The sequence below is a fragment of the Salminus brasiliensis genome, chromosome 9 (assembly GCF_030463535.1).
Source record: "Salminus brasiliensis chromosome 9, fSalBra1.hap2, whole genome shotgun sequence".
NCBI classification, from domain to species: Eukaryota; Metazoa; Chordata; class Actinopteri; order Characiformes; family Bryconidae; genus Salminus; species Salminus brasiliensis.
The window spans coordinates 29,277,169-29,302,550 of record NC_132886.1 but is presented as its reverse complement, the minus strand read 5'-3'; the positions used below and the strand labels follow the sequence as shown (position 1 = coordinate 29,302,550).

The 25,382-nt window shown below is 40.0% G+C and overlaps 2 protein-coding genes across 2 annotated transcripts in view; both read left to right on the top strand.

Annotated features, from left to right (window-relative positions):
* The first annotated feature begins 2,787 nt into the window (after positions 1-2,787).
* On the top strand, positions 2,788-6,431 carry and2 (actinodin2). The gene is made up of 3 exons (XM_072688630.1): positions 2,788-2,851; positions 4,848-4,993; positions 5,127-6,431. Exons 1-3 carry the CDS (start codon positions 2,788-2,790, stop codon positions 6,429-6,431), a joined length of 1,515 nt encoding a protein of 504 aa, XP_072544731.1.
* An 11,748-nt stretch (positions 6,432-18,179) lies between these two features.
* ralyl (RALY RNA binding protein like) overlaps positions 18,180-25,382 on the top strand; it is a 44,310-nt gene continuing 37,107 nt past the window's right edge. The window contains exon 1 of the mRNA XM_072686922.1: positions 18,180-18,278. The gene's annotated coding sequence lies outside the window, so the exon portion shown is untranslated. The remainder of the gene's footprint in view (positions 18,279-25,382) is intronic.

Here is a 25,382-nt window from a genome sequence, read left to right as displayed (position 1 = left end):
GTAACAGAATTGGCAGTTCAAGTGTGTTCAGATGTCCAATGAAAATACATTAGTGCTTGCTTCATGTGACTCAAAGGACGTACATGCTAGTCTTCAGCCTCACAGTACTGGGGGAATCATGTGATAGCGGGTGGGAATTGTAAATAGAGCCGAAAATTCAAAAAAATTTAAATAAAGTAAATAAACCCATCCAAGCTATTCCATGTTGCTTCAGGGCAAGGATGTCAAACATAGAGCCCAGAAATAGAAGGAGCCGTAATTTTTTTTTTCCCACTAAATAATGTTCAGCCCTCTCCTTATCCACACATACTCTGACCTGTAGACATAAAGAGATGCATAGTCAAACTCAGCAGCAGAACTAATCAGAATTAACCTCAGAATCACTAGAAAACTGACTCAGTCAGCGTAATTACACAAACTCTAACTTGCACTTGATCACTGTTCATGTTGCTCCGCTTGAAGTTTTAGGTTAGTTTAAATCAGTTATTTAGTGCCCCAGTCATCTTTTATATCAGTGATAAGAGAAAAGTTAACATTTGTCAGTTCAGCTGCTGTTCCCCTGACACACTTTACCCAAAACGTTTTTAGATAAATAAGGCTCATTATTTAAAATGAGCCTGGCACCCCTGCTTTAGGGTCTTCTACAGTATTTCACTGCAGTTAAAACTGGGTTTAGGCTTCTGTACCCACTTCTGCAGGTGGGACCAGGTTGTTTGTAAAAGGTTGTGGAAATACATATTGAAAATAATTCTGGGGGAAATCTGGACTGCACTTCGGTACATTCATAAAAACAAAATAAGATCTGTTTCAGGATTAGTTTCAGGGCAGGATTGTGGTTCTCCTGTGTCTACACTGACAACCTACTGAGAAAAGATCTTAGATAAGGACTGAATTTACATTTTTAATGATCTGGTCACTACAGCTGTCAAAACAATAAAATAGCAACAAACCCTTGTACAATCCTTGACTCATTTTCTTGCTCAGTAAAAGACCTGGCAGATCAGGTCAACAATCTACCTGGCTTAGCTTTGCAGGTAAAGTCTTCCTGTGTTTCTTCCTAATTACAGGACCCCGATTGGTCAAGAGCCTGTTTTGCATGAGCCAATCCCAGTGAGGACATACGCAACCCTTACCATATGTCATGCCCTTTTGCTTTTTAATGATCAAGGACCTCCTTAAAAATGCTGCTCTGCACACTCGACCTTCACCAGCTCTTCAGGGGAGAGGAGAGTTTGGGTGCAGAGTCCACTGCATCCCACAGCCCACCACGAGCTTAGAGCATTTCTGCTGAGTCAGGTAAGTCTTCATGCTCCCCAGTTCAAAATGAGTAAAGTGCAAGATTTACGTCAGGAGCCGAATTCACTAAATTTCATCAGACTTCTGCAGAATGTCAACCAGGTTTGAGCAGTAAGTCATTTTACAGTGGACCAGAGACGGTTAATGCTTTAAAATCTAAACTACTACATGTATGTACTATATATGTACTACAACTAAATTATTACTGTTCATATTATAAACTATATACATTCCAAAGAATGGCTGGTGGTTGCAGACTTTAATGCATAATTGCCATAACTTTCATACAGCTAGAGAGAGGTCAAATTGCCTTGTTCATTATGATGGGTCTAAAGGGAAATTTCAATATTTGTCTTCAAAAACATTTTCTTTTTCAGTTGTTTCCAATGTTTTTGGGAAACAATTCTCATAGGCATCCACAGGGCACAATCCTGCATTCACTGCACAATCCGTAGTGCAAAAACTTTTAGCTTGTTCACTGTATTATTTTAGAATTCATTTGTCATTATTGCTTAGCTCAATAGCTGGTATTCTGACAGTTTGTACTTCAGTTATATATGTAACATGTATTTTGACATTGACCTTGGCTAAATATAGACAGTTTTTTTTTTTGAAGATTAGAAGACAAATGTGTGAAAATGTACATTGTTAGGTTCACTGTGATGCACTTTTATAATCAAGTTGAGTTTATTTCAAGGACTGAATTCACATTTGTAATTAACAGTTTGGATCTGGTCACTGTAGCTGTCAAAACAATGAAATGGCTACAACATCTTGTTTCACTATCAGAGCTTTTTCCAGCTTTGTGCTGGGATTGTATGTCATAATATTTAGCCAAGGATCCAATATCCATCCCATCCCTCAATCAGCACCAATGAACACAACTATAGTAGAGTACTGCTAAAAGCAGTATTGCGTCCATATAAGCCTATAGGACATATAGGACTCTTTGTATTGCATTTTGCTTAAAATCACACATTTCACAACCAAAAAAAAAACATATGGGAAACTGGGACTTCCTTTAAATAAAACCTTCACTTTACTTTCTTTTACCAGGTTACTCAAATGCTGCATTTTCTGACAGGCCAGTTTCAGTTCTAAAGAAGTTACAGAGCTCGTGAATGCTTGGCAATTCTGCAATGTGGCACTGTTGAATGTTTTTCTGTCAATGTGGCCATAAACTACAATGTGTTAAAATGCACAACAGTAAGGACAAAAAGAAACTCAAAAGAGCAAAGAGAACTATCTATCTATCTATCTATCTATCTATCTTTCATTTTGACTCCACAACTGCATTTTCAGTGTGTACACTGGTGTCCCATTAAGGCCACTGTTGGACATGAGTGGTCATTATCAGTGGTGTGTGTATCTGCAGCCTGGAAGCTGAAGATAGACACCTTGAGGAGCTTTTCTCCACTTGCCTATGTTGGTGTGTTGCCCACTACGTGCATTCTGCTTGTTTCATCTGCAGGAGTTGCTGAAAGCAGAACAATGGCTAAACTTAAGCTGTCCTTCCTGTTCACTGGAATTGTGCTTGCAACTGTCTTCATGCCAGGTGGGGATCCGTTTCTTTCTTATCTTTTAGTAGTTTCATTTTATCACACAAACCACGTTTCGGTCCGATATCAGATCCAATGTTCACTGCCTGTCAAAATGTTGGGAAAGTCTAGTTTCCAAAACATTTGAAGAAGAATCTGCATGTTTCCTTTGTTGAGTTACAATGACTTAACATATTAATGACAAACCAGGTTTTATAGAAAGCAACATCACATTTATGATAAATTGTAAGTGTCAGTACTGTATTGGGAGGAAAACCAGACTATGCCCTAGTTGCGATGTCAGCCACCAGACATTTCAACTGTTAAAACCACCACTGGACCAAAAGATCTTGTGCCAAAACCTACTCTTTGATGAACGCTAACCCTAACTCTAATGTGAGACTGATAGTAGAGCTGGGCAATATTACGATATTTTATTGTATTGTGACAAAACACTGATCTAAAAACACTGATCAGCTGCATGTTTCATTACAAACAGTGTAATTAGACTGGTTTAATTAGATGAAGTTTAGCAGATCACTGTTTTCAGTACAAGAGATTATCTGAACAGAAGTTTTTAAGAATCTGTTACTGACATATTATTTTGTGATTAAATGGATCTTAATAAATATTGTGAATTGTGAAAAATGTCTTTAAATATTGAGAAAGTATTTTTACCATATTACCCAACTCTAGCTGATAGTATTAAAAAAAATACTATCACATTTCAAAAGGATACTGTGACCATTTAAAAACAGGAAAAAGTAACATGCGGCCTCAATAATTAAATAACCTCTAATAGTAAGTTCTAAGAGCAAGCATCTGTCATAAGTTATGTTAACCTACCATTTTAAGTTTAAGCAACCTGGTAACTAACTTCTCAAACACCCTTTTTACCGTGAAACATATAGTGAAAGATTTGACTAGAAGGCAAACATACTGAAAATCAAAAGTTTTAAGTAGCAAACAAAACATGTTCAGCCTCAAACCATATGTATCTGCCATAAGGTGAAATGAAGAGACCTTCAAGGTGAGAGACCTTGCTGCTGTAATATGAAGCTCTGTCCAAAACTAATGTCTGTGCAGAACTAAAAGTGCATTTCTTTACAGTAACGAAACAATAGGCACCAGAAGGCCTTTCATAATCAGCTTACTCTGCTCTTTCCTCCAAGCCATAAACATCTAAAGAGACCTACTGGTGGTACAGACGTATGGCGCACATAACGTTAACCATACAGAACACTTCCACCTCCTTCATCTTCTTTTACAACAGTGTGGTAATTAATGTAGCAGCCTTCAGGCGCATGGCCCGTGCTCTTTGTAGTTTAACGGGTGCCCTCGCAGTGGGGGTCTCAGTTGCAGTAAGCCCACGTCTGACACTGCTCAAAGCCATCAGACTAAAGGGACTGGCATCAGCTCATTAAGGTCCAAGCTTAATATTGGGTAATTAAGCTTATGGCTTTCTTCTTAGTAACTTTTATTAATAATAGGAACTACTATGAAGCCATTATGGAAGTTATGTCATTTTGAGAATGAGGTGCCTCTTTCAAGTTCAAAGGGTTAACATGCAGGATATGGTTCAAGGCCTTTCAACAGTAAAAGTTCCTGCAGCTCTTAAGAGCTTATAAGTGGGTCAGCATTTCCTCTCACTTGTGCAACGGTACATCTGGTTCTTGACAGTTTATGCTCTTTCTTTTGTTCTAACGTCTGTCAGACTTTCTGGGGGCTGGTCCAGTGGGGCACCAAGAGCAAGAGCAAGGTGAATGGCTTTTACTTTGTTTATACTGGACAGCAAACCTACACTAACTAGTGTCTTATTACCCTTTTTAAATACTAATCAGCAAAACTACTCACAGCACCTCCATATATCACCTCCTTTGTGGATTATTTTATGTATTTGAGACATAAATGCAGATTTTTTCAATCAGTTCATGTTGCAGACTTCATTACCCTGAACTTAATTAATTATTGGTTCAGTTATTAATGAGCAACTTTGTATCTTTGTGGGTTCAGCTGCTGAAGCTGCTGAGGAGAAGCCAGCAGGCCTATCGGCTCTGAAGAAGCTGGGGCGTCACAGGAGGAACGTTGCGTATTACAAGCGCCTACCAGATTTCTGGAACTGGTACAAGTACTTCATGGACACCCACAACCAGGAGGGAGTGAGTAGTCTTGCATAGTAAACACTAAAACTGAGAAGTGAAGATGGAGCTGCTGCCATTGCAAAGACCTGAAAGCTATTACCCACACACCGTTCTGGCTCATGACAGTCTATATCTGCTTTGTCATCTACAGGTTGAGAATCTGGATCGTATTTACCGGACTTACCTCCAAAGCAAGCATAGAGTGGAGGAGGGCCGTTCCTACAACCATTACCTCAGCCACCTTAGTGAGATCTACAAGGCTTGCGCCAACTCGGATGACCCCGACTGTATTGCTGAGTCCACCAGCAAGCCCACGGCTAAGATTGTTATGCCTGCTCACTTGAAGCAAGCAACGGTGAAGGTGTGCAACCCGTACCTTGATCCCTATTGCATCTTTGCTCATGGTCCACAGGCACCATCCGAGGAGCCATCTTCTGCTCCAGCTCCTATTTTCAGTCCCTTACTCCCTATGCCCTTGAAGGCCCCGTTAGGCTCTTACTATGCTCCCGTGCATGAGCCTTTCTTGTCAGCGGAGCAGAAATCTGAACTGCTGCGGATTTGCAACCCTTCAGATGTTGAGTGTCTGCAGTACCACTTGCGTGCTGCTTATGGCTACAAGCCCGCACTGGGCCCAGCAGCTTCCTATGCTCATTTAGGCTGTGACCCCACCGTAGACCCCTATTGCAGGCCCACTCTGGTAGCCAAAGGTCCCTCAGGTCTGTACCATTTGTATCCCAACTGTGATCCTGCAACTGATCCTCTTTGTGCCACCAACGTAGCTCCATCTGCCCAGTCAGCAGGTACTGAAGAAGCTCCCAGGCAGTACTGCAACCCATTGTTTGACAAAGACTGCAGCCCACTCAGTGCTACCAGGCTGGCTGGACTTACCAAGCCTGTGCTGGAGTACACACCCATAGATAAGCCAGCTCCAATTAACTTGTCCTGTGATCCACGCTACGACCCATACTGCTTGATGGGAGGAACGGCTGCCCTGATGAAACCCCCCCCACTTCTTCCCCAGTTCCAGACCCGCTCCCGTCTGGGTATCAGGGGCAAGACCAAGGAAGGCTACGACTGCTACGTCTTCTACGATAAAGACTGCACCCCTTTGGAGGCACAGGGCTTGAAGGCAAGTCTTGCTAGCACCAAGCCAGACTGCCATCCATATGATCCCAACTGTGGCAAGATTGCTCCCCAGGGCTTTGCTGGCCTGGCAGCGGTGGCCAAGACAGTTCGCGATGGAATAATTGAACCCCATCCAGACTGTGATCCCGAGATTGACTTCAATTGCCGCCTGCGTCGCGTTGAGCCCGCAGCCAATGAGAAGCAAGCCGATGAGCCGTCCCAACAAGAAAGTCACCCTGAAGAGCCTAACACCAGCAATACAGCACCTGAGTACCCAAACTCACGATTTGAGGATTTCCTGAGAGGATACTTGGGTCAGTACAAGAAATAAGTGGCTGTACCACCAACCTTCGGGAGAAGTTTTGGAAATTCAGCCTAAATGGGGTACTTTTGTTTTTTGCAAACAAACCACAGTTCTCAGGGCAGCAGAGACCTAGTGTTAAAACCAGCACTCACAGTTCAGTACAGTGCAAGGGACCAGTGATAGGAGTCAAACCAGAAGAAAGACCATTTCTATTTAGCTAAAGTTAGTAACATGTAGCTTACTGTCTGCCTTGTGTTAGGAACCTCCACACCATCTCTTCAACATGTGTTGGGATTAATGTTGAAATTCTTGTGAAATAATTCATGTATTTATGTGTGTTGCAGAATAGACGTAGTTGCATATGGCCTAGTAGGCATTTATGTTAAAAGCATAATAGTACCTACCTGTTTGTATGTTATTTCTAATGATTAGGAGTGTTAATGCAGTTAAATATTCTGAAGTCAGTATTTTCATTTATGTCCATCAATGCTGAAATAAATAACTATGAAAATGAAAGTTCTTTCATTGACTATACTCTTAGTCATAAATGGTTCTTTAAGTACAGGGAAACCTCTTGAATTTGGTTGTTTGCAGAACCATTCAAAAAGGCTTTATAAAAGGATTTCTTCAGTCATGTGAAAACATTAGGACACCCCATTAAAACCTGTGCCTGTTTAACACATTTAAACATATGGACATTTAATTTTCATTTGAACAATATTGAGGAAGGTAATATCATTACATGTAAAACCTCATTTGTAAACTGTAATAAAAACGCAGTTTTCTTATTAGGAAAACATTAGGACACATCAGCTACAGATGATTAGAACATGGTTAGAAAAGATTCTGGAGGAGCCAGCTCAAACGCTAGCGACAGTAGGCTATCACACAAACGCTCCCTTACTTTTCACATCCACCGGATTTAAAGTAACCGCGCTCGGAGGAGATGAAGACGTTAGAAGGTCTATAAGATAAGATCTTTGGGAGAAGTCGTGAAAAACGGAGCTTTAATTTGCTCTCTGCTTAACGCTGGTAGCCAAGCACTTTCTGAACACGCTACAATAACGTTTAGAGAATAAACGCTTTCTGAGGTAAAACTGAACTTCAGACAGAAAACAAAGCGAGTTTACAGTTAAATTCATAAGCTTTTACAAGATATGTTTTAAAGAATGCAGTAATGATAATACTATGGTTACTATAATATGGTTTATTATTCAGCTCTGTTTTGCACACTAAAAATGTTATATATTATTAAATGTGTAGTAGTAGTAAAATAAGCAACTGTTAGCCTGACAGGCCTACTGTTTCTAATAGGATTTTGTTTTAAAAAGAAGGTCATTCATTAGTCATTTTTTAAAGATTTTACTGGCAAAAATATTAATGTCTATATAGCTATATGATATCTATGAATCAATTAAAAGACTTGATTTACCATGAAATTGCCAAAATCTTAAAATACTGTGATACACATTTTTGGTCATACCGCTCAGCCCTAATGCACATTTACAAATCTCTACAAAGAAAATCACAAATATCATTCCCAATCATCTAATTAAAAAACAGGCACAAGTTATCATCTGGCATATTACTGATGTACCCACCTCTCCTATTAATTGGAACTGTTTTTTTAAACCAATACATTAAATGATACATAAATAAACAATAAATAAATATCTTAATCGTTGTTATTTGACTCCTCAGTGTCTAGTCACTGAAAGGCCTGTCATGATACAGGAGCTGTGGAAAGCAGCTTCAGAACCTTTTACCTTTAAGTCCAAAACAGCAGCCGTGTGCAAGGTCAGGACTTTGGGAAGGTCATTCCAAAGTATTAATGTTTATTTAATGGACCATTTAACAGTGGTTTTGTGTAGCGCCAGGGCGAGTTACAATGAAATTAAAGAATCATTTCAACTTTTAATAGTACTTTACCAAACTATATATTCCTCACATCTCAAATTTCTCACTCTTATAACTACTCAGCTTAGTTCCAGAGTAGTTACTGAATAACAAACTTCAAAAAGAATAACAGGATGGTAGACCTGGGGTGTAAGGGCTGGATGGGAAAAAAGGTAAAAACTAGAAGGAAAGAAAATAACTAGGCTGTTCTGATGCCCCAGTTAGACATGGAATCAAGAAATAAAGACCAACCGCTGATTTTCTATGGATTCCCATTAGATGATCTATAAATAGCATTGTGTGCTAACAAGCTGCCTCTCCCTGCCTTTCTGAGCAGTGCGCAAGCTCCAGAGAAGTCGACTTAACTGGCTAACTGGATAAAAAGTGAGTAGAGGAAATTAATTAAGAGCACCTCATGTTCAGAGCTCTGCCTCTTGTGAATTATCTGCCTTGAGCATCTCCTCGAACACTCGTCCAGCAGTTACTTGTAAAACGAGCGTGCGCTCAGTGGTAGTTTTAAAGGAGCACTGCACGCCAGCACAGTAACACTAATGACCACTTGGGCGGAAGGTGTGAGTGCAGAAGTATGTGGTAATTGCAGGAGCATGCTAGAACTGGGCTCCCTGAGTGAATGGATCTTGTGTGGACTTGTGTAAAGAGAAGTGAATGTAGCAGAGAAAACTAAATATCTGCTTCCCAGTTAATAAGTTTTACTTATGTCATTTTTTTCAACAAAATAGTTTGATGTACCAACACTGTTAAAAATTTTTTTCAAAGTTTGCCCAGTTTAACCCCAATATTCCTCCTCAATTCAGCAGAGCCAACTGCCCAACCCACGTGTTAGGACTCCCACTATCCCTTGCTATGCTAAGAGGCTGGGGATAAGCACAATAGTTCTCCGATACATGTGAAGGTAGCCAGTGCCTCTGAGGTAACATTACAAGGCTGCCAATGCGCTAGAAGGAAAGCAACGACTCCCCAGCTAGGATTTATCAGCTAACAGAAGCATCACACTAAGGGTGATGTGGGGAGAGAGCGCTATCTACCCACCTTCACAGAGCGTGGCCAACTGTGCGCTCTCAGGCACCATCTGCTGATGGCAAAGCAGCATGACCCGGGATTCGAACTAGCAAAAAAGCCCTGTTTATTTTAAAATCACTGTTTTTGTTTCTGTCACAAAAACCAATGCATTTACATATGCTAATGAAGCCTACAGCAGTTGAGCCACACCCATTCACACACACTGAAGTCATAAGGAGTGTTCAGCACAGCCTGCCGACTAAGGCACAATAGAGGACAGCCAATGGGGCAGCATGTTGGACTAAATTGTGTCTTCAAGTAAACCATGTTTTTTTAAAGGAACAGCACTTTAACATGCACCAACTGCTGAAATAACCCTGACGTAACATTTTATTTAATTAAAAAAGTAAATCAATAAACTGTACATGTTAATTTTCTCAGAATGTTAAAATCGTCAATGATATAATATTTGTGTGTTTATATTTTTTGAAAAACAAAGTGTGTTGCATCAATACCATATTGGTGCTGATACTTGCACTTACTGATGCATTACATTTATTTTTTTTCCCTCCACATACAACATTTTTGTTTGCAGACTTTGTTATGAAACCAAACATTTAAACAACCAGTAAAAGCCTGTCATAAATGATTATTACCATTAAACAGACATTTAATTACCTTTTATATTTACAGCACTTTTTGTTTCCATCTGGTGTTTTTCTGGTTCTGAAACTAAAAGTTGAGTTTCAGCAGCTTGTTTAAAGGCCACACACTGACGTTTAGTACTGTTTTACACACAGACGTGGACCTGAATGTGAAATTGCTGCAGAAGCACTTATTGTTTCTAAACTGGCTTTTTCCCACTGCTCTGAAATGTAACATTTAAACACCAATTTAAAAAGCTGTTCGGTTGAGCTTAGCCAGATTATGCTTCCCTACTTGCACATGTTTCTGCATTGTGGCAGTTTATTATTTTTTCATAGCTCTGAAACCCTTCAAATGTGCAGTTCCTCAATCAGTAAAAGCTGTTTAATCAGTAAAAGCTAGGCTTATTAATAATAAATAATCTTATCTGGGATAAGAAAATATGAAAAAGTACAAGCTATAAAAAGTGGAACAATATAAACATTAGGATTTAAAGGAATCTATCCTGTATCAGTATCAGTATCAGTACTCTGTATGGGGGGATACTTGAAAATATGGTATCCGTATCGGAAAGAAAAAAATGGTATCGGTGTAAACCTAGTTTACATCATTCAAATGTGTACACTGACAATACACAAATACAAAATGGAATGAAGTAAAGGTATAAGGATGCTAGAAAATCCATTTACAGGGTGTAGGCTGATTACTTAATTAGGAAATACTCTGGGCAAGGAATAAGAATTTCTCTCACGTGCTTCTCGGCCGGCTTTGGAGTAGTCTTCATTTGCACACAAACACACACACACACACACACACACACACACACAGACAAGAAGACTGCAGTAAAGTTTCACAACACAAAAAAGATTACTGTCATATTGTCATTCCTTACTTGCGTCTAAACAAATGGCAGAGCGCTCAGTAACGTTTCAGAGCGCTATACTGAAACAGTGGTACCTAAACAATACTGCTGCAGCTTAATCGATTAGTTACTGCTGTCACTGAGCCTGTAGAAATGTGCTTTGGGGCCCTATCGGGCTGTAGGTTTGCAGTGCGGGACAGTCTTACACAGTGGAGGTGCTGGTGGGCAGAAGTCTTTGAGCAGCCAGGGACGAACTGCTGTACCAACGGTGAAGCCAGTGGTGCTCTGGCCAATGTCCATCCTCTCAGTCTCTCTCTCCCTTCACCCCTCCAAACCAGACTAGTCTGAAAAAGAACATGTTCGGTTTGTAGGTTTTTATGAAGTGAAAATAAGTGAATAACACTATCCGCACTGGAGGCGAGCTCCCGCGAGCTATTCTCTGTGCATGTCGCACACACACACCAGAAAATGCACGAAATCAGCTGCACTCAAATAGTTTGTGTTTTCAGGTACTTGTGTGTTTTAGATGCTGTGTTTAAGCTTATAGTACATATTCAGGCAATATTGCCGAATTTACTAGCTACATAGCTACAGTCACGTGCACAGGTTGCTAGCTAGCTAGCTAGCTAATTCCCCTCAAGGTTAGCATGTAGCTAGCTAGCACAGGTGTCTGGTCCACACAGAGAGCTTAAAAAGACAATGAAAATATTAAATATTTCCAAACGTAATTTACTTCGTCTTACCTTATAAAAACAAACACGTTCAGACACAATTTGTAGGTTTAAATGAATTAAAAACTTTACGGTAAGAGTTACATAAACACACATTACATAAATAAATATAACTAACTGAGTACAATTTTTTCATGTATGTAGATCTGATGTGTATATTTTATTTCAGTTTAGGAAATTTTAAGATTTTTAAAATAATTAAAATTAACATTAATGTATTTTTGCTTATTGAATAGGTTGTGATTTGTTTGTTATTGGTATTTTTATATTTTAAAAATGTATTAATTGTTTTTCTTTGTTAATATTTCAAGTGTATAGACGTAGCTGTAGCAAAAAAATATAATAATAAAAAAAAAAATTAATCTAAAATTGTAATGTGTGTTTGTGAGAAAATGTGCCTGGGTGTGTGTGGGATGGTATAGAGATAGGGACATTTCAGAGCATTTACCTTAATAATGATTTAATAAAGCAGTTATTTTTAATGGCAAGGTTGATTGTTTTAAGAAATGTACTATTATTGTTGTTATTATTATCATTATTACTATTATTTTATTATTAATAATGAAGTTGTTAAAATGGAACAGCTGAATCTGAGAACTAGAGGTAACCTAACTACTTTAGGTTGCCTAAAGAACCTTCGTCTTTAAAGAGCACTGTAAACACCAATTTATAGTTTTTCCTAGAACTGTACATTCAAGCTGTGAACCATTTAGGAGCTTTTATGTTCAAGTGTGTGTGTGTGTGTGTGTGTGTGTGTGTGTGTGTGTGTGTGTGTGTGAGTGTGTGTGCGTCTTGGAGTTCAGGACGGAATGCTTCAGTCAGCAGGAGTCATGTTTGTGCTGACTTCACCCTTCGTGGCCTGAGCTCCCCTGGAGACAGGCTGAATATCATTATCTGGATCAGAAAGAGGCCCTGAATGGTAATGAGGGTAAATATATCCTCCGCATAAGCAAACTGAAATTAGCCATATGTTTACGTTGCCCATTTGCAGTGGTGCTGCAGATCCTTCTTTCCAAACGTAATGAAGATTTCTGCAATAGGTATGAGAATGCATTATACGTTTTGGTTTGGTAACAGTGTACATTAATAATGATACATTCTCTAGAAGGTCAGAATAATCTACAGTATACTACAGAATCACTGGAACTTGAGAATAATGCCTGTGTCCTTTATTGGCGTCATGCTGACAATATGAGAAAAATCCAGCATTTCAGCAAAGCAAAATTATTAAAAGATGACCATTCTTATAAAAACAAGCATTTTCTCTAAGATGCACAGTGATGGGAAATCCTATATATTCTCATGATGTGTAAAGCCATTTATCTGGGCAGTGAATTTTTATTTCTTGGAACAAATACTAACCTTTGAATAATGCAAAAACGTGGTACACTTTGACTTGCTGTGTGTGAGTGTGCTGTCTTTGTCCCTGTGTGCATTTGCAGACATTAATCTGGCTTTTTTATGTTTCTTTTGCAGTGATGGCTTCTTCCTGGCTTTTCAGCCTATGTGGATACAGCACTCGTTTCACTGTGGATAATGACAGACTCTTACCAGTTTCAGCCAGCATCTTCACAAGGTCTTTTGCTTTTGTTCTTGGGTTGATTTGGGCACATTTCGGACCAAAGCACGTTCATCTCTGGGACACCGAACCTGTCTCCTTCCTGAGCGGTATGATGGCTGGACATTCCCATCTTGCTTGTACTTGCATATAATTGTTTGTACAGATGAACCTGGGACCTTCAGGCATCTGGGAATTGCACCCAAGGATGAGCCACAAGTCCACAATTCTCTTCCTGATATCTTGGCTGATTTCTTTCAATTTTCCTATGATGTTGCACAAAGAAGCAGTGTGTTTCAGGTGTGCCTTAAAATACATCCACAGGTGTGTCTCTAATTAGCTCAGATGTTGCCAATAAATCTATCAGAAGCTTCCAAAGACAGGATATCATCATATGGGCTGTCCCAAATGGTTTAAAGGCATAGTAATCTTAGTGTATTTAAACTTTTGACTTTGACGAAAATAATAAAAATTACTTAAAAAAATGTCAATAATTGTAATGAAATGTAATAAAAATAATTTTGTTCATCCTAATTGACCTAAAATGGGAAAAGTTCATTCTAAATTCATGTCAGACAAAAATGTTAGAAAAAATGTATGTGTCTTTTTATATAGTGTATATAATCTTCGGGTTTCAACTGTATACACATTTCATCCATTCAGGAGGACATTGCAGCCATAAGAGAATGTAATAATAAAAGTCAGGAATAGCATCCTCATAAAAAAGTGACCTTATCTTGGCTGTTCCAGAAAAGCCCAGCATGACCTGCTGCAGCAGGCAGCGCTTATCTGCTCTGAGAGTGGTACAGTATCCAGCCCTATCTATAGGAATGTGGGCTGTATGAATGCTGCGTCCTTCTGACTCTCAAACACTTTATTCTTACAAAAAGAGACCAATCACATTCAATTCTAATGTATGTGTGTGAGTGTGTGTGTTTGTGTGTGTATGTCTGTGTGTCTCGTTACTGTCTAAAGTAAGAAGCCTGAAGCCTTTTCTATGCCAATCTACAACCTTTAATCAAATAAGGTCAACATCAGGTGAACAGATAACCTTCAGACACAAGACCTGAAGACAGAGGCCCTTCCAAGCCCTGTATTTCAACTTCAACCATCACTGAGATTGAATCTAACATCAGAATTACTCTGTTACACAGAGAATGCATGCTGGTGTGAATACTGTATGTCTAAGATGATACTGAAGATCGGTGTCAGGTTGTCAGGTGCCATTTCTGCAGGAGAGCAGAGCAGAGCTTCAACCTCTCAGTGTTCACGGTCTGGTAGAGAGCTCACACCATCAACAACAGCAACAATAACCCAGCTATGAGCACTGTCTTCAGAAGAACCTCTAAAGAGCAGGCTTGACAACTCTTGAGAGACATTCTTGACTTTTCAGTAGTGGATGGTGACAGCTGATGGGCTGTAGATTCTTCTGAAAGACTTGGTTAAGAATAGAAGCGTTGTGATGTGTGTGCCCTGTCAGCAGAATGAAAAATGGACACACAGGCCTTGCTTGCACAATGTTTTGACCATAAGAAGGAGTATTGTTTTTTTTGGAGTGGAATTACATTACATTAAAGCAACAATATGTAGAATGTTTACCTTAAAATAACAGCTTCAAAATCATATCACTTATCAACTGACCTGTAATAAGGAGAATAGTGCCTCTATTGTTGCTACTCCGGGATCTTTAAACTTGTAAAAAGCATCTGAAAAGAGTGTCCCTAAATACCAAATCACGAACAGCTCACCCTCTTTCTGACTTGGTTCTATGGCCGTACGGTCTCCTCTCTCTTCTGACGTTGTCTCTGTTTTTCATTGTAGAAATTGTATTTAAAAAAACAACAGCTATTTTGTTCCAGCTCCACATTAATCCACTCCATTTCAGTCGCTGTCATTTGTAAAATACGAGGGTCAATAAGAGAGTCAACAAAGTGCCATTAACACCCGCCCCCTACCAGACTACTGTTATGACTGTGATGCAACACTGTAGACTCTGCATTCACTTAACGCTGAAGCACAAATTGGTCTGTAGTGGTGGCTCAAACCACAACCTCCACCTTCCGACTGTAGGGGGATCCCAGGAGCAAGAAATGCTAATTCTTGCATAGTGGAGTAAAGACATTACTGAACTCCTCCCTTCCTTCCATCACTCACCACACTAACAGGGGGCCTGGCTTCTCACGCAGACCACAGGACGTCTGAGTCTGCTCTCCCATTCCAGCTCAATTTAGTCCAATATTAAGAAATATCAAATCCTTTGCAGCTATCATGTCTATCACACAGATGCAGCTTGTCAGAGCCTAAATCAAACTGCCTTCACTATTAAAGAAGTCCAGAGACGAAAACTGGACCATGCTTGTCTGCAGGTAGTAAACATGAATGACGTAACCTGACTGAAACCAGAACATCTGTGAGTCAATACCTATCCATGCTCTTCCCACTACTGTATTCTTTTACAGATAGTGTTTCAGTGTTGGACCAGTTTTACATAAAGAAATATACGGGTTATGCAGCAAGTGAACAGTCAGTTCTTGAAGCCGATGTGTTGAAGCAGGAACAATAGGGAAACGTAAGAATCTCACCACTGCCAGTTGAGCTTTTAGAGGGCAGTGGTGGCTCAGTGGTCAGAGCACTGGGCTATTGATGACAGGGTGTGGGTTCGATACCCGGGCTATGTAAGCAGCTACTATTGGGCCCTTGAGCAAGGCCCCTAACCCTCCCTGCCCCTTAGGCGCTGCATGTGTAGTCACTGTCACTGTGTGTGTTCACTGCACTGAGGCCAAATTCCATCTGTGTCCAATACTAATGGTGAATATGGTTGTCTTGAGTTGAATCTGAGCCACAGACGACTAGACGACTAGACGACTGGGTCGGAGTATCTCCAAATATGTCAGGCATGTGTGGGGTGTTCTTACCAAAAGTGCTCCAAGAAAAGAGAACTAGTGACCCCACTTCACAACCTACAGAACCTAAAGGATCTGCTGCTAATGTCTCAGTGCTGGATACCACATGACACCTTCAGAGGTCTTGTAGAGTCCATGCCTCAAGGGGTCAGAGTTGTTTTGGCAGCACAACGGGAACCTACAGAATAGTTAAGTGGTTTGTATGTAATGTCTGACCAGTGTATAAGTCAGAATAATGTTCTTTAGTAAAGTCAATTGTTTAATATAGAGCCATGCCAACCCACAGAACCATTACAATGCTAAAATGGTTCTCTGGCTGATTAAAGGGTTCTTTATTTTAAGGGGAAAATGTTTGTAGAAACGTTGTTTCTATGTAACATCAAAAAGGGTTGTAGTGTCATTATGAGTTAAGCCCTTTTTCACAGCTATATAGAATCATTTTTACTTGGAATGGAGGCTGGACTGTCTTAAATATCATGTAAAAAACAAACAAACAAACAAAAAAACATCCACTCCCTCTAAAACTAACAGCACTACCTCAGCTGACTATCAAATTGGAGCCAAACACCCCTCAGATTTCTGCTCAAATATTTTATTCTATGTTTTTTTTAATGGGACGACACTATAGAAACTGACATAAGTTGGACATAAGTTAGAGTAGTCAGTGTACAGCATGTGTAGCAGTATAGATTTACTGTCAACTCTCAAAATAACTCAACCTACAGACATTAATAGCTGTCAGTACACAAGTCAGTACACCTCACAGTGAACAAGTCCAAACTGTACACATAGTGTCAATATTGTGCTTGACCACCATTATTATTTAGAACTGCCTTAATCCTCTTTGGCAGGCATGGAATTCACTTCACTTCCACTTCTTCATGACGATATTACAGAGCAGGTGGATGTTTGACACCTTGCGCTCCTCCACCTTCCACTTGCATTTACATTTACGGCATTTAGCAGACGCTCTTATCCAGAGCGACTTACAAAGTGCTTTGCTATTTACCCAAGAAAACCCTTAGCTAGTTAGAATAGACTAATAGTTCAAAGATACCTCTAAGCTTTAGACACTACTAAACACAAGTCAATAAGGTGACCCTAGTGCTGTGCTATTCGTCCAAGTACTCTCAGAAGAGGAGGGTCTTCAGTCTGCGTTTGAAGACAGTGAGAGACTCGGACGTTTGGACACCCAGGGGCAGCTCGTTCCACCACTTTGGTGCAGGACAGAAAAAAGCCTGGACGCTCGTCTTCCGTGGATTTTAAGGGATGGTGGGTCGAGCCGAGCCGTACTTGAAGCTGGAAGGGCTCTTGGTGCGGATTGGCTTTTGACCATTGCCATCAAGTATGGAGGGGCTGTTCCGTTCTTGGCTTTGTAGGCCAGCGTCAGGGTTTTGACGCTTGAGGATGCCCCACATGTGATCAAATGGTTTTAGGTCTGGAAACACCCTTGACCAGTCCATGGCCTTTACCTTCAGCTTTACTTTTAGCTTCCTCATCTATGTTTCATTCTATAGTGTTGTCCCATGAAGATCATAATAAGATATAATAAAATATTTGCATCTAAGAAAGTGAGTGGGGGTCAGGCTACAATTTCTTGAGCTTGCTAACAGCACATTAAGGACTGTTGAGGACAGCAATAATTGTGGCGTTTTATCACAGGGTTAAAGCTATGCTTTTCCACCCCAACCAAAGTCACACACTTACTATTTATTTTATATATAATATTTATTTTATTTATTAATTATATATATATATATATATATAATTTATATTTATAACTTAAAAGGCTTAATAAATGCATTCCTCTGCACTTTTAAGCTTGTCCAGCCTAGCAACAGTTGCTAGTAAGGAAGGCTTTTGTGGGCGGTTTCAGTTCCAGTGTAGGGTCACAAGGCATTATGACGCAAAAGATCGATTGTGAGGTCACTGAGCTGCCTCTGGAGCAGCTGACATTTCAGCTTCATGAAGTTTCATCAGTAGAGCAGGGGTTCATCAGTTACCTTCACCCTAACCCTAATCTGCTGGAACTACACGCCGTGAGAAAGGACGGGGGGACAGTACCACTGCTGTACTCAGGTTCTCAGTGTGGTGGTGAGGTGAGAGCAGGACTGAGAGCTGTGGGTGTTCAGTCACATGACGGACTGCTGGCGCTCGGCGGCGGTGCAGGAGCTGCTGGATGGTGCTGGTGTATCGGAGCGAACTGGATGGTGTATTTGAACTTGACCCTCCGTGTGCCTGGGCTTGTGGCTCCACTCGGTGAGTGCTCTTCCTCTTTCGTGTTTAGGTTTCGCTCTGGTTACATGTGAAGTTTGTGCGTCTTGCTTTTCTGAGATCGTTATACTCAGTGGACGCGGTGGGTCTGGACTTGCCTGAGGGAATCACGGGTTAATGGCGTTTATAGACTTTTCACAGAGTTTTGTGAGTCACGGAATCCCTCCTGTTTCTTCATTTGTATGAGGTGATAGAAATCGCCGTATGGTTTGTTTGCTGGGCTTACTGCTGATCCTTCACGTGTGTGTGTGCTTAGAGTTGCTTTATAATAATTGAGAAATGTGGTGAAACGTTACAAAAGGTCAGTACGTTGAAAATGGAGGATCCATCTAGGAGGCTGTTACCATTTAGTACCATTTAGTTTTCTTTCTTTCTCAGCAGCATGTGAGTTTAACATGGATTATTCAGCAAACAGTCGTTTAGTCAGTGTTGAAATGGCAACTAGGTTCTATCTATTTATCCATCTATCTATCTATCTATCTATCTATCTATCTATCTATCTATCTGTCTATCTATCCATCTATCTATCTATCTATCTATCTATCTATCTATCTATCTATCTGTCTATCTATCTATCTGTCTATCTATCAATATATCTGTCTATCTATCTATCTATCTATCTGTCTATCTATCAATATATCTGTCTATCTATCCAGCTATCTATCTATCAATATATCTGTCTATCTATCTATCTATCTATCTATCTATCTATTTATCTATCTATCTATCTATCTATCTATCTGTATATCTATCTATCTATCTGTATATCTATCTATCTATCTATCTGTATATCTATCTATCTATCTATCTATCTGTATATCTATCTATCTGTATATCTATCTATCTATCTATCTATCTGTATATCTATCTATCTATCTGTATATCTATCTATCTATCTATCTGTATATCTATCTATCTATCTATCTATCTATCTATCTGTATATCTATCTATCTATCTATCTGTATATCTATCTATCTATCTATCTATCTGTATATCTATCTATCTATCTATCTATCTATCTATCTGCAACTCTGTCTATCCATCTGTATGTCCATCTATATGGCCTATATCTCTGTTTGTTATATCCCAGCAAACAGTTGTTTAGTCAGTGTTGACTGAATGGCAACTAGGTTCTATCTACCTATCCAATCGCCCATCTATCTATCTGTCTGTCTATCTGCAACTCTCTCTACCCATCTGTTTGTTATATCCAATCAAATAGTCGATTAAGTGGGTATAAAATGGCAACTAGATTCCGTCTATCTATCTGTCCATCCATCCATCCATCCATCCATCCATCCATCCATCCACCCATCCATGTGTTTATCTATATGTCTATCTATCTGTCTATCTTTCTGTCCTTTTATCTATCTATCTATCTATCTATCTATCTATCTATCTGTCTGTCTGTCTGTCTGTCTATCTATCTATCTCACATGTTTCTCTGTTTCTTTCTTTCTTTTTGTACACTATGCAGTAGTTTGGTAGCACCAGTACTTTGAAAACCCCTTTCAGCACCACGGACAGTCACCATTCTATTGAGTCACATACAGTACGTATTTATTCCCCTTCCCTTTAATGTACTTATTGCTGTTACTGGTGTTCAACTGTGCACACACACAGCTTTAATAACCTCCATAGAAATGGACTGATAATAGAATGGGACACTCTGGAGCAATCACAAATGAGCCTGAGGTCATCATTCCTAATTCCTCTGGAGTAATGTGACTCCATCCAATACCTTTGGGGTGAGCTGAAGTGGTGGTCATGACCCAGAACTAATTAGTCAACATCAGTATACTAAAAAAAAGGTCCATGTGCCAGGTGGTCCTGTATCATGGTCATGTAAATCATGCAAATTCAATGTACCTGTTCCCAGAGGAACTTCCTATTAATACACTTGACTTGACAGGAAGAGTTGGGCATATATTGTATCTGCACTGTTATGTGATTAATTCAGTGTGTCTGGAGACCAGTCATTCAGTTCCTTCGGTCTCTTAAAAATGCTAATAGATATTGAACAGCTCTATCATCTTCATATTATCATATAATAACTTCTCAGCAACATTCAGTATTCTCTGTTTTAAAATACAGTCAGAGCCTGTAAGAATGTTTGAAAGATGCACAACAGACTTATTTCAGGGAGTGGGGAGAAAAGGATTTATTATTCAGACTGCATCAGTCAAGAAACAGGTGGGAGAAGCCAACCGTGAAATATCCTCTTTCCAAAGATGGCTTTTTTTGTCTCATTGGGCAAGAGCAGCTCTCAGGAAGAACCAGGAACAGCTCAGTCTTTCTGTGAGCTGGACCTTGACTGAAAACTCCTTTTGAGTTTTCACCATTTGTAGCACCATTTGTATCAGTGAAGTTGACAAGTCACTATGGGGCTCCCAAACTGACCCCTGTGGGGTTCACTATGCATACTGGACAGCATACTTGCCATTGCACTATTAAGACTTTACTATATAAAATAATAATGGTCTGTAAATGGTTTTAGGCTTTCCTTTTTTAAAGCCTTGGTATCAGTAAAAAGTCTTTACAGTAAAGTTCTCTTATTTACAATAAGAGGTAATTGAAAGAGCCTTCAGTTGAAGGAGCAAAAGTGTTTCCCCGATGACACTGCCTTAAAGAACCCTTTTTTGGCACCTTTATTTAAGTGTATATATAATAATAGGTACAACATCAGACATCTTAACACATTATCATACTGTTAAGATGATAATACAGAATAGGATTCTCATGGACCGGTTGGGACCATGCCTAATACCAGCTGTGGGCTAGAGGGGTATAACGCCTCCCAGAATTGAGCTGTAGATCAGTGGAACCATGTTCTCTGGAATGATGATGCTCCATCTTCTGTGGACAGGTTGGGGAGTTGAGATGAGGTGGGATGGTGATCATTCAATATGCTGACCTCTGTAACACTCTTGTCTCTGAATGCAATCAAGCCCTGACAGCAATGCTCCAGATTCTAGTAGAGAGCCTTCAATGGACAGTAGAGATAGTTACTCCAAAAAATCAGGATAAGCCCTTTTTGGTACCCTTGATATCAGGAGAAACAATGAATGAGCAGGTGTCTTAATATTTTTACAGAATACAGAAAACCCTAAAACCTTTAGACTCCACAGCATCAATACCCTTCTGCCAACCTTTGGCAGAAATAACAGCCAGCAAAGACTTTTTGTATCCAGCCAGAAGTCTTTGAGTTCTTGTATTTGGAATTGCTCCCACTCTTCTTTGCAGAAGGTCTCTAGTTCTAAGATATATAATTTATTCATACATTGTTTAGGTTTCTGTATGTGGACTGCGAGGGCAGTTCCAAACGCTTTAGTTTGTGTCACTTCAGGTAGTTCATGGTGATTTTGAGGTACATTTTGGACCATTATCCTGTTGTAGACGCCATCGTCTTTTCTGTTTCAGCCTTTTAACAGATGGTTTGACATTTACATCCAAGAGTTGCTTGTATTGTGGAATTCATTCTTCCCTCTACCTTTGCAAAACTGCCAATACCACTGGTAGCAACACAACCCCAGAGTATGCTAGATCCACTCCTAAATGTGGCTTATCTGCCTCATGGGGCAAGAGCAGTTCTCAGGACAAACCAGGACCAGGTCTTTCTGTGAGCTGGACCTTGACTGAAAACTCCTTTTGGGCACCGTTTCTATCAGTGAAGTGGACAAGTTGCTGTGGAACTTCCAAACTGACCGCTGTGGCTCAGACACAGGTTTGGAGTACCTCAAAATGTCTTTTATTTCACCTGAATATACTCAGAAGAACATGCCTAAACCCAACTGGACTCGAAGGGCACTATGTATTAGGGTTCAGTCTTGTAGGAGTCCCTTTCATGGCCCGTCCACTCACCCAAGTGTCCTTCTCTCCCAATGTCTCTGCCCTTTGTGCCACACCAAACCCCTTTTTTAACCACCACCTGGTCCCTGCCTCCTCACTGCCACACTCACTATTGCACCATTGATGCTGTACTTTTAAAAATAATGGTTTGTAAATGTTTTTTAGGACTTAGTAACATCCCCTCTGTCAGAAAGTACAAACGCCTTTTGTACACAGCTAAAGGTCTTTCAGTTCTTGTAATAATAAAAGTGTTTCCCCGATGACACTGCCTTAAAGAACCCTTTTTTGGCACCTTTATTTAAGTGTATATATAATAATAGGTACAACATCAGACATCTTAACACATTATCATACTGTTAAGATGATAATACTGTATCAACAGAATAGGATTCTCATGGACCTTGTAATAATTTCCCCCCTCTGTTTGCACATACAGCTTGTTTAAGGTAAAATCCGTTTTGCAAATAATGCCAAATGGTGGCACACAACCCCAAACTATGATAGATCCATCCCCATGCTTCACAGTTGGCAAGATGTTCTTTTCATAAAATGCAATTCCCTTTTTTCCTCCAAAGTACCTTTACAGATTGCAGCCAAAGAGTTTTTTTACTTCATCAGTCACTGTTACGAGGGGCGGGTGGGGGGTGGCGGTCCCAAGTGCAGAGCTCTTGGTTTGTTTGTTATTTATTTATTGGACAGTAAATATGTATCATAAATGAGGATTCAGCAAACGTATGTTTCATTGTTATGAAGCTGCAGAAGCCTAAACTTAGAATCTACTGACTAGCAAGGTCAGCATAGAGACCACAATACTCAACACTAAACTTCGCCCAAGTACTCTTGAATAAGATGGGTCACCAGTCTTCCCCTGGACACCCAGGTGAAGTTAAGAACAGAAAAAGCCTGGACGCTTGTCTTCCGTGGATCTTAAGGGATGGCGGGTCAAGCCCAGACCATACTTGAAGCTCGTAGGGCTCTTGGTACAGATGCGCTTTTGACCATTGCCATCAAGTACAGAGGGGCTGGTCCGTTCTTGGCCTTGTGGGCCAGGGTTCAGGGATCAGGGTTTTGAATCAAAAACACCTTCACTTTTGAAGAGGAAAACACTGTTTCAACAGTAAAACCCACGTAAACAGAGTTTAATAAAGTAAAGATTGTCACAGGGACATTTCTATGGTGCAACACTGGGTGGGTGTTTGGAGTGAGTTTTCATGAAAAGCAGGTGTCAGCAGTCAGCACTGGGGCTTCTGGGAAATGGAGTTTTGGGAGCTGCTCATAGCAGTTCTCCTTGTGTTGCGCTCTCTTTGAAATTCTGGCCTCTTTAGATGTTCTGTAGCACAAATGATGAGTTTTGTGATGAGGTTACAGGTCATAACCACATAACTCTCTTCCATAAAGATTACATTTTTGCAAGCAATGCTGCACAGTGGAACAGTGCACCACCCCCTTGGCTCAGCTAAACCTTCATGCAGGTTCTTAGCAGTCCAATGGGGTATTGATTTACCTGTCTTTAGCAGGTCTCTAAAATAACTGATTCTTAATAGCAATCCACACTGTAGAAACCGCAAGCTAAAAAAGCTTGGGTATCTTCTAATTGTCTTGTGGGGAATGGGGAATTATTATTAGCTTTTCTTCTTTTTTATAGTAAATATCAAATTTTTATTTGAACATTTACAAAACCAAATACAATAAAATTGGTATGGAAACAGTTAACTCAACCAGAGAGCTATTAAAGCAGTTCACATACAAAACAAGAAAAAAATATAGGGAACCACCGCAAAAACACATCCTCCAGTTCTACAACTGTACAAGTGTTGAATTACTGGGTTGAAGAAGACAGTTGGTGAGGGGGCTACATGTAAGCTTATATAGATGAGACATGTTCAGTAGGGAGTATGTCCCTTTTTCATAAGGGGTAGAGGTCTCTTCCTCCAGTATCTCAGTAATATTAGTTAGTTTTCAGATCTTTTGACAGTTGCTTAGAGGAGCCTGTGGCTGCTGATTGATAGTACAAGGTTTGAAGAATCAGAGAATTTAAAAATGTTGACTTCAGCTCTTAGTTTAAGTTAACTGTTAATTAAAATTGTTGACATGCCTCAGGCCTAATTTTCTAATCAATAAGATGTTGATTAACAATATTTCAGACGCTTATGGTGTCCAATCTTTTGTGATTTTGATTTATAATTTTTTTATGCTATAAAAGACATACAAAAAAGGGTAACTATACATTAGGCAAGGCAAGGCAAAGCAAGGCAAGATCGGTTTATTTGTATACCACCTTTCATACACAATTCCAAATGCTTTACGCACACAGAAATACAAAAGATAAAGCATTAAATGGCATTTTAAAAAGCATAATAAATAAATAAATAAAAGTTACCTGTCCCGCTGGATAGCAGCCACATCTGAACAAAATGTAACCTCAAAAGTAAGACATTTACATTTACATTTACATTTACGGCATTTAGCAGACGCTCTTATCCAGAGCGACTTACAAAGTGCTTTGCTATTTACCCAAGAAAACCTCAGCTAGTTAGAATAGACTAATACAAAAGATACCTCCAAGCTTAGACATAGCTAAACACAATACAATAAGGCGACCATAGAACTATTCGTCCAAGTACTCTCTGAAGAGGTGGGTCTTCAGTCTGCGTTTGAAGACAGCGAGCGACTCGGCCGTTCGGACATCCAGGGGCAGCTCGTTCCACCACTTTGGTGCCAGGACAGAAAAAAGCCTGGACGCTTGTCTTCCGCGGATTTTGAGGGATGGTGGGTCGAGCCGAGCCGTACTTGAAGCTCGAAGGGCTCTTGGTGCGGATCGGCTTTTGACCATTGCCATTAGATACGGAGGGGCTGGTCCGTTCTTGGCTTTGTAGGCCAGCGTCAGGGTTTTAAATCTGATGCGGGCAGCTACAGGAAGCCAGTGGAGAGAACGCAGCAGTGGAGTGACATGGCTAAATTTTGGGACATTGAAGACGACCCGTGCCGCTGCATTCTGGATGAGTTGAAGACCAACCTCTGGGCTGTTAATCAGTCCTTGGCATTCCCATGCGAGCATAATTGTAAAGCCTCCAGGAGTTGATAAAGCCTTTGATAACATGTTCTCGAGTCATTTCCAGCACCCTGAGTGAGGAAGAGCAAAATAATAAAGGACTATCTTATCTTATCTTAAAAGACCTCTAAGCTCATAACTAAATGTTACCGCTTTAACGTCATTCCTAGCCATCAAAGCGTGAGAG

Excerpts from the sequence above, each read along its gene's own strand:
- and2 (XM_072688630.1), top strand. The coding sequence starts at position 2,788 with ATGGCTAAACTTAAGCTGTCCTTCCTGTTCACTGGAATTGTGCTTGCA. Across the intron at positions 2,852-4,847 it reads TGCAACTGTCTTCATGCCAG|CTGCTGAAGCTGCTGAGGAG; the intron begins GTGGGGATCCGT and ends TTGTGGGTTCAG. Across the intron at positions 4,994-5,126 it reads ACACCCACAACCAGGAGGGA|GTTGAGAATCTGGATCGTAT; the intron begins GTGAGTAGTCTT and ends TGTCATCTACAG.